The sequence below is a fragment of the Trachemys scripta genome, chromosome 1 (assembly GCF_013100865.1).
Source record: "Trachemys scripta elegans isolate TJP31775 chromosome 1, CAS_Tse_1.0, whole genome shotgun sequence".
NCBI lineage: Eukaryota > Metazoa > Chordata > Testudines > Emydidae > Trachemys > Trachemys scripta.
In genome coordinates, this window is record NC_048298.1 from 250,168,081 (window position 1) to 250,183,226 (window position 15,146).

The 15,146-nt window shown below is 42.2% G+C and overlaps 1 protein-coding gene across 5 annotated transcripts in view; it reads right to left on the reverse strand.

The window, feature by feature from the left end:
* The window catches only part of FARP1 (FERM, ARH/RhoGEF and pleckstrin domain protein 1), a 337,576-nt gene that overhangs the window by 105,602 nt on the left and 216,828 nt on the right, over positions 1 to 15,146 (reverse strand). For all 5 annotated transcript variants that reach the window (XM_034758230.1, XM_034758229.1, XM_034758231.1 and 2 more), the window contains exons 4-6: positions 15,058 to 15,100; positions 13,706 to 13,784; positions 1,087 to 1,184 (exon numbers count right to left, since the gene is read on the reverse strand). In XM_034758230.1, coding sequence (XP_034614121.1) covers positions 1,087 to 1,184; positions 13,706 to 13,784; positions 15,058 to 15,100 — 220 coding nt within the window. The remainder of the gene's footprint in view (positions 1 to 1,086; positions 1,185 to 13,705; positions 13,785 to 15,057; positions 15,101 to 15,146) is intronic.

A 15,146-nucleotide genomic window follows, 5' to 3' on the forward strand; every position in this document is an offset into this window, starting at 1 on the left:
GATATAGAATTTCACTAAGGCTGCTCTTTTTATCTCCCACCACTGCTCAGTCATACAGGTCATTGGAGGTCAAAGTGAATGGAGAGTTGTTGGCATATGCTTTTGGACCAAACATTAATAATGGAAAGAAACAGCCCACCTTCCCATCTTACCCAGGGATTTACCTCTTTACCATCTTTACTCTCTTTACTATCCCATCTTTACCAGCGATGATATACCTCTAAAGAACTTTGAAAATCTTTGTTAACTACGATGCTATCTATGTTTAGCTGTGTTTGAGCAGAAATATGCAGTGCTGAATTTTACAATGGTAATTCAAAGTGATGATCTATTATGGCTAAACATTTCTGACATAGTCTATATATGCTTCAAAGCCGATTTTCATAACATTATTCTAGATATGGGTTTCCATAAATTCTTGAAATGGAAAACATGTATTCCCTTTTAAGTGATTGCTTTTTATATCTGGAGGACAAAAGTAGCTTTTACATGCTGATACGAGTGAACGTACGATCTGAACAAACATTCTTTTTTCTCATGTGTCTGTATAAAAACAAGTTAAAAGCTATTGGTTTTTCTCCTGCTATCACTTCTATCAGGACTGTGATTTAGTCTGTCATCCTAAGCATATTTATTTACTCTGCTCTAGACAGTACACAGATCTCCAGGAATCTTATACTCTACTGACATGATAAAAAGTCAAATATAAATGATAAAACAAAACAGGAATTCAGTTGAAGAATTCAACCCATTTGCCGCTCTGCAGAAACTGCTCCTTGCAGGGGCCTGGCAGGCTGCCAAGCACAGCTCTTTGAAAATGCAAACAAACAACAAAATCCAGATTCAATGCCCCAGGATATTTCTGAGCACCTGTTCTTTACTTGAAATAATAAAATGTATATAAATACCCACGCCCACAGCGCCATACAAAACATGGAGCCTCTGCAAAGGTTTTTATGCTGTACTCTACAGTATAACATGCTGAAGATATGTTCACAGGCAATTATTGATTAACAGCCTGACAAAGCTGCTCCTGCCCACCAACCCATTTCTCTTTCTATAAGAAGGGAAAAAAGCAGAACTTACACTGTACTATGTGTGAGATTAAGAGTGCAGCACTGGTGTCATTACATGTTAGCCTGCCTTGTACCAGGTCTTGCTTCACTTGCAATGCAAACAGGTACCTGCAAACACAAAAGTGAACAAAGTCACATACAAAGCACTAAGAAAAAAAGCAATAAAATGCTGATTCATAATCTGGCAATAGGTATCCTTTGCCTGTTGGAATCTATACAAGTGATCTGATTTTCTTGAGTTTTAGAGACTCAATAAAGCATAACAATAATGTGTTAGTCTTTAGGGTTTTACATAGCAGCTGCTTTTCATAGCCAAGACAGCCTAAATGTCTATATAACGTAATGAGCACTGGAACTGAAATGACAGTGTAGACAAAACATGGTACCCTCAGCAATAGTTTAACAAGCAGCCGTAGGATATTGGAGCCTATTTTATCAAGAAAGAATGCTGGATAAGGCCCTGGAGTGGAGTTATCTCCTACTCCTCCTAAGGTGCCAATGGAACTTCCAATTAGGCAGCCACCAGAGAATGACCTCACTGCATAGTAAGTGGTGGGAGCTGCCCTCTGGCTTGTAGGAAAAGCTGTTTGGCCCCTTCAGGGGATAGATAGATGGCTGAGTGTGAGAGTGACTTGCTGCTGCAGCAGCTTCAGACCAGGTCCATGTGGGGATGCTGACCCATCTCTCACCCCCCCCCCCAGTGACTGGGAGAGGGGGGACTATTTAGGTGCATACTGTGCAGGAAAAGCCTTCTTTCACCTGTACCAGGTGGAGCAGCAGGAACAGCAGCACAGCAAACTTTGCTTTCTCAGAGTCATGGCACCACATGGTAGTAGACCGTTGAGAACCGGCAGGGGTAGAAGCAGGCATTTTGTGGGAGAAAGGGGAAGGGGAGGGAGTTTCAAACTCTTCAGTTTAGGGCTGTAGCAGACCAGTAAAAGGGATGGGGATCCCTCTTGCAGCTAGCCATAGCAGGTGTGTTACAGCAGATGGGGGAGGGAGGTCCAAACTCAGCTCAAGGGGGATGGAGTGGGGCTCGAGGAGTCCTGTGAAACCAGGGCTGGGATTCTCACCACATGGGCAAGAGGACCCAGGACCAGAGTGAGCAGATCCCAGGCTAGTCTATCAGTCTACCAAATGGATTCCTCTCTATTGGGAAGTATTGGGGAGCCTGGGGAAGCAAACACCCCCAGTGGTGGACTATCATGGTGGAGGCATTCAGGGGTGGGGGAGCCAACAGAGAATTGACTGGGAAGCTGCTTCCAAAGTTGCTTCCACAGCACCACAACGTTTACATGGTGTAGTGGGTCACCCAGAGCCAGGACATTTGAAGGAACATATTTCAGACAGGACAGCAACACGACTGGCAGGGGTGAGTGTGACCAGCACCAAGTGGATGTTGTAGGGGCAGGTAGTGAAAGTTAATCCCTTCCATACAATGCTGCAAGTGTCTGTAGAAGGGACCTCTGTGGGATTCAGGGAACTTGGCCATTTTTCATCTAGGGGAACCTAAGTGGAGGAGGAGAGGGTTGTCACACCTCCCCCACCAGAAGGCAGCAGCCACCGAACTTAGAGGGGTAGCAGAACTAGTAAATAGGCCACGGCGGGGATCGGGTGTCCTAAAGCTTTGTCTGGGATGTCTGGGTTACACACACCTTCTACAGAAGCTAATGGCATAACAGAGCTGTTGCAAGCCAACCTTCAGTTGTTGCAGCAGCTGGGTGCTTCAACGGGTGAGAGGTCTGCAAATGATAATAATGGAAACTCAGCATGGGCTTGAGTATGGGAGGCAGGCAACAGTCAGACATGGCAGACTCCTCACCATGGGGTGGGAGCCCTTACTGGGGGGGTTATTTATAAGCACCCTACAACTCACTCACTGATAGGGAACGTGAATTCACAGGACAGAACTGCTTCCCCAGGGCCAGCTGCAGGGCTACAGGGCACCAAGGGTGCTCCGATGGTCAGCCATGACTGTGGGTATGCTGGGGTGGCTGACCCGATGGGAGTTCACCTTCTCAGTAATACTAAAGATAAAATGTTGAGAGAGGTGAATATGTAGACATGTCATCACTGTTGCCCAGGGAGGTGCTGACAGACAGTAAGCCAGGGCAGAGCAAGCAGAGCAATGAGATAGCCAAGTGGGCAGGGTGGTTAGAGCATGGGAAAATAGGGAAGCTGCCTTCCTGATCTACGCTGGCGTTACTGCAGAGGTCCATCCAGACAGAAGCCCAGCATTGTTCAAATAGATGCATATAATCAGACAGGCATATAACATGTTTAGGGGCATGGCTTGGTTTCACTATGACAAACTGTTTAGATTGAATGTGGAAACAAACCAGGATCTGATGGGACATGCCGCATTATACGCTGCGGTAGAGTGGATGACACTATGAGGGCCTGGTTTCCACACTAACAATGGCCTGTTCATTCTGCAGCAAGCCTGCCAGAGGCCTGAGGCTCATAATCACATCTGCTAGGCATTAATGAAAGCAGTTATTTTCATCACATCTTCAAATTCAAGCATGTGAAATGCACTTTGGGGCCCATGCAGCCCGCAATTGCCACAACAGTATGGGAAGACCACAGTGGGGAAACAGAATGGGAGGCAAGTCATGTGCTGCCCACAGACTTCTGGGGGCAGGATCAGGGTATGGAGCCCAAGGCACAAGAAAGGGTATGGTGGGGGAGGTGTTAAGGGTGCTCTATTGAGATTACCCTAATAAGATGGATGGGTATTTATTGAATGGGTTTACTGCCTAGGATCCCCTTTATGAGGGAAAGAAGTCATGTGATGTCCAAAAATGTGAAGTCCTTAGTGGGAGTGGGTTATATTGTAAAGAAAAAGTTTATGCAAGAATTAAAGGAGAATAGGCAGGACCATTCGATCATCTGCCTATACAGAACTTGCGTGTTTCTCCCTTAGGATTGGTGCCTAAGAAAGCTCCGGGTGATTATCACTTAATTCTTCACCAGTCATATGCATGGGGTAGCTCAATTAACAATGGAACAGACCCAGCCTTGTGTTCTGTTGGCTATTTCTCTGTTGATGAGGCTGTGCACATTGTTAGGGCTTATGGCCTGGGGTGCTGATGGCCAAGTGTGATATCAAGTCTGCTTTTCCACCCCTGCATCCTTCTGACTTGAACTTTTTGGATTTCTCTTTCAAAAGAGAATTCTATTTTGAGAAAGCTGTGCCCAAAGGATGTACAATATCCTGTTTGGCATAGGGCAGTGATGCGGGAAGCAGATTTACGGCAGGTAGTACATTACTTTTGTTTGTAGGCAGGGTGAATTCAGATGAGTGTATTAGCCTGATGGACACCTTTCAGGCCCTGCCTAAAAAATTAGGGGTACCCCTAGAGAAGTTAAAAACAGAGGGTCATCCACTACGTTAACCTACCTGGGGATTGAACTAGACACTCTGGTGGGTATATGACTCCCCCCCTCAGGATAAGCTTTAGTTGCTACTGGGGCTTGCGTAGGAAAGGCATCTTCACTTTGCAGGGCAGGCATTCTGTGCCTGGCTTGCAGTGGTCACCACAGGCATAGCCAGACCTCACCATTTTATAAGATTTACTAGAGAGATGAAGGCAGATTTGGGGATGTTGGAACAGTTTCATTTTAATGGAGTGTCTCTGTGGAGGGAGGAATGGATATTCAAGGCTGATTTACAGATCTACTCTGATGCTTCGGGAGGTACAGGTTTCGGGGTATTTTACCCAGGCAGATGGTGCGCCCAGCAATGCTCCTCTGCCTGGATACAAAAAGGGGTAGTGCAGAATAAAACATTTCTGGAATTCTTCCCCCATTTTGGTTGCAATGGGCATTTGGGGAAAGGAGTTTGCTAATAAAAAGGATGTGGTTCACCTCTGAGAAAATAATCTGGGAACATGTAAAGGGCTGGACATAATGATCGGAGCTAAGCAGGACTTGGGTCAGATCCTGGAACTTTTCCCAGGAATAAAAATTATTTGGTTGGATTCATTGCAACATAGGGTGTGGCAGGGAACTGTGAAGCCCCCTTAGGTTCGGCAAGGCTAGGAAGTATGTGAATAGGGAGGTAGCCACATTCATACATTGCATAGGGGGCACCAGAATTATTCAGGGAGGACGGGATTTTACTGTCAGACTTGGGAGCTGACGCTTTTGGGGGCATTAGGAGATGTCTGGGAACCCAGCTAGGTGTGGGGGGAGGCAGCCAAGCTAACCGCTGGCACCTCTTTGTGGCAGCTGTCCAGTGCAGATACTCCATAGAGAAGGGATATGGTGATCAGATAAAATGGATTGGGAAAGGATTTAAAGGATGTATCCTTTAAAGGAGAGGAAACTGGCGGGGGGGGGGGGGTGAGAGAGGGAAGGAAGGTTAGGGGCTCCTATGACTGGTATGGCAGGAAGCCAACCACCCTCCTTTATAGCCCCCTTAATCCTCATTTAAGTGTGGGGGTAGTGAGATCTCAGCAGCAGTTTGGCTGGGGACCAGGATGGGTGCAGGGGGAGGGCTGACAGCAGCCTCCACTCAGGTATATGTAAATGATTATGGACTTACCCCCTGAGCACTTTTATCCTCCAGGGCCTCCCTGACATGTAGGGATAAAGTTGTGGTCCACTTAAACCACATCCAGTGTTTCCTGTCCTCCTTCTGGCATAGCCGGACAATGAGGAATGAGGCCTTGATTAAACATCTATCTAGCTATGGTATCTGATCACCTCACAATCTTGAATGCTGTTGGTCTCACAACACCTCTGCAAGTTAGGGAAGAATTATTATCCCTGTTTACAGAAAGAGAAGTGAGGCACAGAGAGACTAAGAGACTTGCCCCAGGTCACAAAGGAAGTCTTTGGCAGAGCAGGGAACTGAATCAGGGTCTCTTAAGTCCCAGGACAACACCCTGACAATCCTTCCTCTCAAGGGTCTCCTCTGAAGGATTCACATATAACAATTTCATCCATACAAAGGCACAATGAGCAACTGGGTAATCCCGCCACACAATAAGATAAAAAGTCAATACAGTTATAATAATCATAATAATATATGGAGATATAACTGGAAGGGACCTTGAAAGGTCATTGAGTCCAGCCCCCTGCCTTCACTAGCAGGACCAAGTACTGATTTTTGCCCCCGATCCCTAAGTGGCCCCCTCAAGGATTGAACTCACAACCCTGGGTTTAGCAGGCCAATGCTCAAACCACTGAGCTAGTGGGTGTGATCCTGTCAGACCTCCAGGCATGGAAATCTCACAGATTTGCATGGGTGTTCCAAACAGAGAAGGCTTGCAGAATCAGGCTCAGATATTGCCTAATTTTTCCTTCATTATGCATCTCTTTGCTCTAGTGGGTTTAAACCAGATCCTTATGGACACATTTTCAAAGCAACAAGCAGGGATACAGAGTTATCCACAGGACTAGTATTAACATCAGAGACTCCTGCATCAAAATCCCCACAAAATGTTTGGAAAATTGACACTTTTAAATCTTTTATAATGCAGTTGTTTGTACTTTCTTTTAAAAAAAAATTAAAGAACATTTTAGTCTACATTCCTCGCCTCTCTGATCACTGGTCAAACAGCAAATATGATCAAGAACATTTCACTTAAAATCTCTATTTCTTGTCTCCACAAGTTTCAAAATAGTTCTCTTAAAATTTCATATCATCATCACCAGCTGTTAAGTGCCACCAACACACTCAATACTGTTCAAGACACTGCTAAAATCAATGTCTGCCCTGAGGAACTTTCAAACTACAAGACAGTTGCAGATGCAACAAGATACACTGAGAGACCCAGAGCAATTTGACTTCATAAGAACAGACATACTGGGTCAAACTAAAGGTCCATCTAGCCCAGTATCTTGTCTTCCGACAGTGACCAATGCGAAATGCCCCAGAGAGAATGAACAGAACAGGTAATCATCAAGTGATCCATCCCCCGTCACCCATTCCCAGTTTCTGGCAAACAGAGGCCAGGGACACCATTCCTGTCCTTCCAAACGAATAGCCATTAATGGACCTGTCCTCCATGAACTTATCTAGTTCGTGTTTGAATTGTGTTATAGTCTTGGCCTTCACAACATCTTCTGGCAAGGAGTTCCACAGGTTGACTGTGAGTTATGTGAAAAAATACTTCCTTTTGTTTGTTTTAAACCTGTTGCCTATTAATTTCATTTGGTGACCCCAGTCAACAGTGAATTTTCTATCATATCTACTTCAGTACATCTAGTAAGCACAAATGTGCTGAGACACATGCTGTGACAGCTTTAACTCATGTTTTTAAAGTGCTATGATAATATGTTTGTTTCTACAAGCACATTGCAGTAAGCACCCTAGTTAAAATTAGAAAACAGTTTTACAAACCCAGTGAGTTTTTAACTTCATTTTTTTCCATAGCTTTCTAAGATATTTTTCCTTAGAAGACTACACTTCTTGTCAGCCTGAAAGTCATTTTTTTAAACTTAAAGAAAAAACATATGAAGAGAATTTGCTTAATTTAAATTTTAAAAATATAAAAACACATTTTCCACATTTCAAGTGATTTTTGGACAAATAACTGATTTTTTGGATTGTTGGCAGTTCCAAAAAACTGGAAAAAAAAATTGGTTTGACTCAAATTGAAACCAATAATTTGGCAAATCAAAAAAGTCGGAAAAAAAAAAGTCATTTCAGGTCAAACTAAATGTTTAGTTTCCAGCCCATTTTTAAAATAAAATCAAAGGAAATTAAGGGTAAGAGTCACAAAATGGCCAAAGAGGAAAAGGTGGCGATGCCATCCTCTAGTAACTTGTAATCCAGCCATTAGGACATTCACCTGCATTCAATTTCTCCCTCTGCCTAATGCGGAGAAGAGATTTGAACTTGCATCTCTCACTTTGCAGAAGAGTATCCTAATAACTGGGCCATAGGGTATTCTGGGGCAGGTCTCAATCTCTCCTGTTGCACCTGTTCTACTTTGTATAATTAACTATTAATTGAATGAGGGACCTGAATTTGGGTCTTCTACCTCCCAGGGGAGTGTCCTAGCCACCAGGCTAAAGGGTCACTCTCTCATTCTCTCTGTGACCCAATGACTATTCAAGTATTTTATACAATATGGAACAGCTTCAGCAGGAGAGACTGAGAGAACCCTGCCCTAGAATATCTGAGAGCCCAGCAGTCAGGGCACTCATGCAGTGTGGAGATCCACGTTCAAATTCCTTCACCACACCAGGCAGAAGGGGGAACTGAACAGAGGTGAATGCGCTAGCCACTAGAATATAGGTTATACAGCAGAGTGGTGAACTAAATCCAGGTTTCTCACATTACTGTGTGCCCCAACGACTGAGCTAACGATACTAAACGAAGGCACCACCACCCAGTCTAAACAATGGGGGGGGGGGGAAATTGTTCAAAACTATTCAAATTTGTGAGTAGTTCGGGGCAGACAAACTGCATTTCTGGCAAATTACGTATTTCTCTGAAAAATTTCACTGAGCTCTAAGAGTGAGCACTCCATAGAAGCACCACTGCAAAACTTACTGTACATTGAAGAAGGGTGCAACTTGATGGCAGCTTTCTTTTCTCTGAAACAGAATCACCAAATTAACTGCATATATTTTGATAATGCAGTGTGTGATTTTAACCATGCCATGTTAATGCTGCATCCACATATTCTGTTTGTTTCAAATTGTATGTTTTGCTTGCAAGGTTCTAGGTAGGATGGCACTTACTATGAACTAGCTCAGACAAAGCTGGTAATAAAAAAAAGGTGCTATTTTGTGTTTTGTGGTTATAACCTTGCACATTCTCAGGAGAGTAGAGTTAAAAAAACTCACTATTTAATAAGATGATAAACAGAGGACATTACAAAGCAAACAAGGATTAATCAAAATAGACAGGGAGGTAGGTTGAAAGTTATTACAGTGGACTTGTGATATATCATAGCTGTGCACAAGACAAACCATGGACCAGTTTTGGGTTGTAACAGCTATAAAACTAGAGATGTTTACATTCTTGCTGAAGTGTCTCTTCTCTCCCCTCTTCACACACGCAAACATGTGGATTACACATCTGGACCAAAGAGCACACTATGGGATGCTTCTTTAGGAAAGCTAGGTCATTCTGTATGATTTTATTTTATTTTTTAAATCTTGCTTACTGGTATATATGTGAGCCTTTTGATAGCATGGTTCCCACTAGGACAGTAGTACCACACAAAATCAACACTGAATTTCCAGGTAACTGGCCTCAGCTTATTATCATAGAATCATGGAATATCAGGGTTGGAAGGGACCTCAGGAGGTCATCTAGTCCAACCCCCTGCTCAAAGCAGGCCCAATCCCCAGATTTTTGCCCCAGATCCCTAAATGGCCCCCTCAAGGACTGACCTGACAACCCTGGGTTTAGCAGGCCAATGCTCAAACCACTGAGCCATACGTCCCGCCCCCAACTAGTAGCTGTCATCGGATTTTAATATGTAGACATTTCAGAGCAGCTTTACTTCAGATCACGCAGAAGAATTTTCTCATGAGAAAATTCACCAATAGTATCGTACTGAAAGCAAAGTAATAGCTCCAGGTGAGGGTGTAGAAAAACAGCCGTTAATCAGCACTGACAGAGAAGCTGGCACAACGATCATGCTGGTTTGGTTTGATTATTGCAGACTACTTAGAAATACACAAATTATATACACAGCACAGAGGAAAACTACAAATCTTACAAATAGATTAATCCCTAATACGAACTCTGCAGTATAATCCATAAATCTAGGACTGCAATATTGTCTAGTTAGCCTGGATTTTAATGGGTTCCGCACAAAGGTAACCTCTTGGAGCAGTCTACCAGGGGAGAAAGAGAAGACGGACAGAAACACAGCTAGAGAGGATGGCAAATTAGCTTTTCTAACCTAATTGAATATACTGTACATCACACGGTAGCTAATCTTCATTAGAGTTGTGTCATTATGGCCACTAGATTTTAGGATTCTGTCTGCCATGTTTGCACAATACATACAATGATGTATTCTAGCTCTACATCAATTTCCTTTTAAAACCAATACTAGGTCCTCTCTTTTTCTGGCAATGATGAAACCCATTAAAAGATAGGCATAGCCTGACATTCCAAGTCTTTTCACAGCCATGCAAACTTCACATTAGTGCTTTGTTTCTCCCCAGCATGATGTGTTCTCTGCAATGACACTATTCCACACATACGCTATTACGTTCACATACAAGATTCTTAACCTGCAAATTTAAAATCAACCAAAAAAAAAAAAAGTAATCAGGATTCAGAACCATGTCTCTAGGTGCAGAAAGAAACTAAAATCTATTTACAGTACACATACTAAGCTACTGAATATTCAGTTTGATATATTCAGAGCTGGGAAATTCTCTGCTAGTCACACAATATTAGGAGTTTTCATTTAGTCCTGTCCTCTAATATTTTTTAGACTGCCTTTCAAATAAACACTTTGGTTTTTTTCAATTTCCAGGCCAGGAAAAGGGATTAATTTTTTTTTCCTGCTCCGTGGCTCGCTCATTAAAATAAAAGAAGCCAGGAATAAATGCAGAGGAACACCAAGGTGGGGATGGACTTTATAAAGGAGATTACACAGATAGACGAAAACTTTGGGAAAACAGGATTTTCATCCCATGGGAAATTTCAACATTTCAAATTTAGTTTCTGTTCTGGATCAGAACAGAGAGCTGAAATATCAACATGTTGTAGAACAAAAATATTCTGAAAAAATCTGAAAATCAGAAATGTTGAAAAAAAAATGTTTTTGACTGAAATGAAAGAAAACATGTCATGGCCTTTGCCACAGAAATTAATTTTTTCATCGTGATTAATCCAGGCCATTTTAAAAATAAAATCAAAGGAAATGAGGGGTAAGATTCACAAAATGGCCAAAGAGGAGAAGGTGGAGATGCCATCCGGTAGTGATTAATCACACTGTTAAACAATAAGAGAATACCATTTATTAAAGTATTTTTTGATGTTAACTACATTTTCAAATATATTGATTTCAATTACAACACAGAATACAAAGTGTACACTGTTCACTTTATATTTATTTTGATTACAAGTATTTGCACTGTAAAAAAACCCCAAAAGAAATAGTGTTTTGCAATTCACCTAATACAAGTATTGTAGTACAATCTCTTTAACATGAAAGTTGAACTTACAAATGTAGAATTATGTAGAAAACAAACCTGCATTGAAAAACAAAACAATATAAAATTTTAGAGCCTGCAAGTCCACTCAGTCCTACTACTTCTTCAGTCAATCGGTTAGACAAACAAGTTTGTTTACATTTGCAGGAGATAATGCTACCCGTTTCTTGTTTACAACGTCACCTGACACTGAGAACAGGCATTCTCAGGGCACTGCTGTAGCCAGCATCGCAAGATATTTACATGCCAGATGCGCTAAATATTCATATGTCCCTTCATGCTTCAACCACTATTCCAGGAGACATGCCTCCATGCTGATGACGGGTTCTGGTCAATAACAATCCAAAGCAGAGTGTACCGACGCATGGTCATTTTCATTACTTGAGTCAGATGCCACCAGCAGAAGGTTGATTTTCTTTTCTGGTGGTTCGGGTTCTGTAGTTTCCTGTAGAGTGTTGCTCTTTTAAGACTTCTGCAAGACTCCTTCACACCTCATTTCTCTCAGATTTTGGACGGCACTTCAGATTCTTAAAACTTGGGTCGAATGCTGTAGCTAACTTTAGAAATCTCAGCATTGCGTTTTGTGAAATCTGCAGTGAAAGTGTTCTTAAAATGAACATGTGCTGGGTCATCATGCAAGACTACTATAACATGAAATAAATGGCAGAATCTGGGTAAAATAGAGTAGGAGACATATAATTCTCCCCCAAGGAGTACAGTCACAAATTTAATTAACGCATTATTTTTGTAACGAGCGTCATCAGCATGGAAGCATGTCCTCTGGAATGGTGACCAGAGCACGAAGGGGCATACGAATGTTAGCATATCTGGCACGTAAATACCTTGCAAAGCCAGCTACAAAATGCCATGCAAATGACTGTTCTCACTTTCTGGTGACATTGTAAATAAGAAGAGGGCAGCATTATCTCCTGTAAATGTAAACAAACTTGTCTGTCTTAGCGATTGGCTGAACAAAATGTAGGACTGAGTGGACTTGTAGGCTCTGAAGTTTTACATTGTTTTGGTTTTGAGTGCAGGTATGTATCAAAAAGAATTCTACATTTGTAAGTTGCACTTCCATGAAAAAGAGATTGCACTACAGTACTTGTATGAGGTGAATTGAAAAATACTATTTCTTTTGTTTATCATTCATACAGTGCAAATATTTGTAATAAAAAATAATATACACTTTGATTTCAATTACAACACAGAATACAATCTATCTGAAAATGTAGAAAAATATCAAAATATGTAATAAATTTCAATTGGTATTCTATTGTTTAACAGCGTGATTAAAACTGCGATTAATCACGATTAATTTTTTAATCACAATTTTTTTTAAATTAATTGTGATTAATTGACAGCCCTAATATGTTCCCATGACAAATTTTGGTTTTGATTAAACTGCATTTTTCAGCCTGAAAACTTTCTGAACAAAAAATGTTGACCAGCTCTAGACACATGTGCCCCACATTCTGACCCTCATGTCCACACACACACACACACACACACACACAGGAATATTACTCTTTTTCTGATAAGAGAACTGAGCTAGTGTGTATTCCTTCACAAAACTGAATAAAGTTTAAATCGCCACTTTAATGAGAATCAAAAATTAAGCACATACCTAAGTACACAATTTAGCTGTAGTAGATATATGTTTTCTCCCTTGTTTCCTCTTATACCTCATCCTACTCGCTCCGCTCCCTCACAGTTCCCCCCCGCAACAGTCATAAAATCATTTTTGTGAATCTTATGAGTTCATAAGGACAAAGGCTTGGTCTACACTACCCCCCCCAATTCGAACTAAGGTACGCAACTTCAGCTACGTGAATAACGTAGCTGAAGTCGAAGTACCTTAGTTCGAACTTACCTTGGTCCACACGCGGCAGGCAGGCTCCCCCGTCGACTCCGCGGTACTCCTCTCGCCGAGCTGGAGTACCGCAGTCGACGGCAAGCACTTCCGGGTTCGACTTATCGCGTCCAGACTAGACGCGATAAGTCGAACCCAGAACTTCGATTTCCAGCCGTCGAACTAGCTGGTAAGTGTAGCCAAGGCCTATGTGAACGTGTGGTCCAGCAGCTGCACCTGGCAGCCTCAGGCAGAGCTATCTTCTCCCAGATGGTCGGGTTATGGTCCCAAACAGAGAGGAGTTCTCAAGGGGGCCAGGTTCCTCCATTGTTCAGGTCCACTGGGGATGAAAGTAAGGGAGTTTGGCTAGTTGCCCTATCCCACTGCTGCTCCTGGAAACCTCCTGCTGCATTGTGTTTCCTCTGAGGCTTGATAAGAAATGGTGGGCTCCTGCATCACATCTCCCTGGTGCTCCTTAGCACGATGCGGTCCAGTGCATTACATCCCACGAGGAGGAGAGATAATGGAAGGGATACTCAGATAGAACCTTTGCCCTCATTTCTTGGTGCTTCCCATTTTCCTCCCCACTCCTATCCATTAAGGAATTAAAAAACAGAATTACAGAATCACTAACCTTGTCAGTTCTTCTTGCAGCTGAGCATGATCTGGTGGAAAGAATTTCACCACAAATTTTACGACAACATGCTTAGGTCCTAGCAAAAAGACCAAGGAAAATTCATGAAACATTTGTAACAGTCTGCACAGTCTCATACAGAAATAGACTATTAAGTCTAAAATAATGTGTATTAGTCTGTGTCTCCTGCTAGTATTTTTGACGTTCCTCAGATTAGTCAATAACATCTATTTAATAGATCATAAAGGAAGCCTAAACACCTTCCCACTAAAGTCTTCTTCTCTACTGCCTTCTCTTTCTTTCCCCCTGTCTTTTCCCCCACCCTGAATATTGCTGACAATTTTGCGCCCTTAAGCAAACTACCATTTCTGTTAATCCCTTTCTTTCTTTCTATCATATATTCCTGTCTCCACATCCTCGTGTCCCACCTTGCTGCCACTATCAATAAAGCTGTTACCTCTTGTATTTGAAACAACTTTCTAAAATCGGTCACTGTCTGGCCCCTTCAATGGGCTTTGAAATAAACCCTCCATGTGTGTTTCTATATAAAGTTTAGTTTAAAACCAGAAATGACAAAAGTAAAACACTTTACATACAGAAACATGATCATTATCGTGTTCGGTAGAAATTGACTCAGCATGCTCAATATCAAAGGGATATGATCAATAACTTAAGCAGGCTATATATAAATGTAAATTGATAACATTTAAATTGCATTCTTTCCTCGCTATTGTAACAAATTCTAACACTGATCAAAGGTGTGTTGTGTGAGTGCATAAACATTAGCTATTAAACAAAATATTGGTTGGCTACCAAAGATGAATTTTAATTACCAGACCGTTTGATTTTAAAATATCACTATGAATATAACTTAATAGTACACAATATGTATTATAGGTATATATCTGACGGCAAAAAAATCCAAACAAAATATGAAGTTAATGTTCTAATTGAGAGAGCCCCCTTCATCTAATTCAGGGGTTTACAAACTTCATTGCACCGCGACCCCCTTCTGACAATAAAAATTACTACACAACCCCAGGAGGGCACCGAAGTCTGAGCCTGCCCCAGCTCCACCGCCCCAGGTCGGGGGGCCAAAGCTCCAGCCTCGCAGACCTGGGAGGAGGGCCTGTAACCTGAGCCACGCCACCCATAGACGAAGCCGAAGCCCTTGGGTGGTGGGGCTCGGGCTTTGGGTTCAGTCCCGGGCCCCAGCAAGTCTAAACCAACCCTAGTGACCCCATTAAAACAGGGTCGCGGCCCACTTTGGGGTCCTGACTGACAGTTTGAGAACCGCTGATCTAATTCAACGATTTTGGATGGATACAGTAAATGACAAAGAAAGCACTTACTTCTAATCTGTTTCATAATAGGTTTCAAAAGGTCCAGCCACACCTAAAAAACGAAAGAAAGCATTACAAAATCTGAATAAACTACTGCT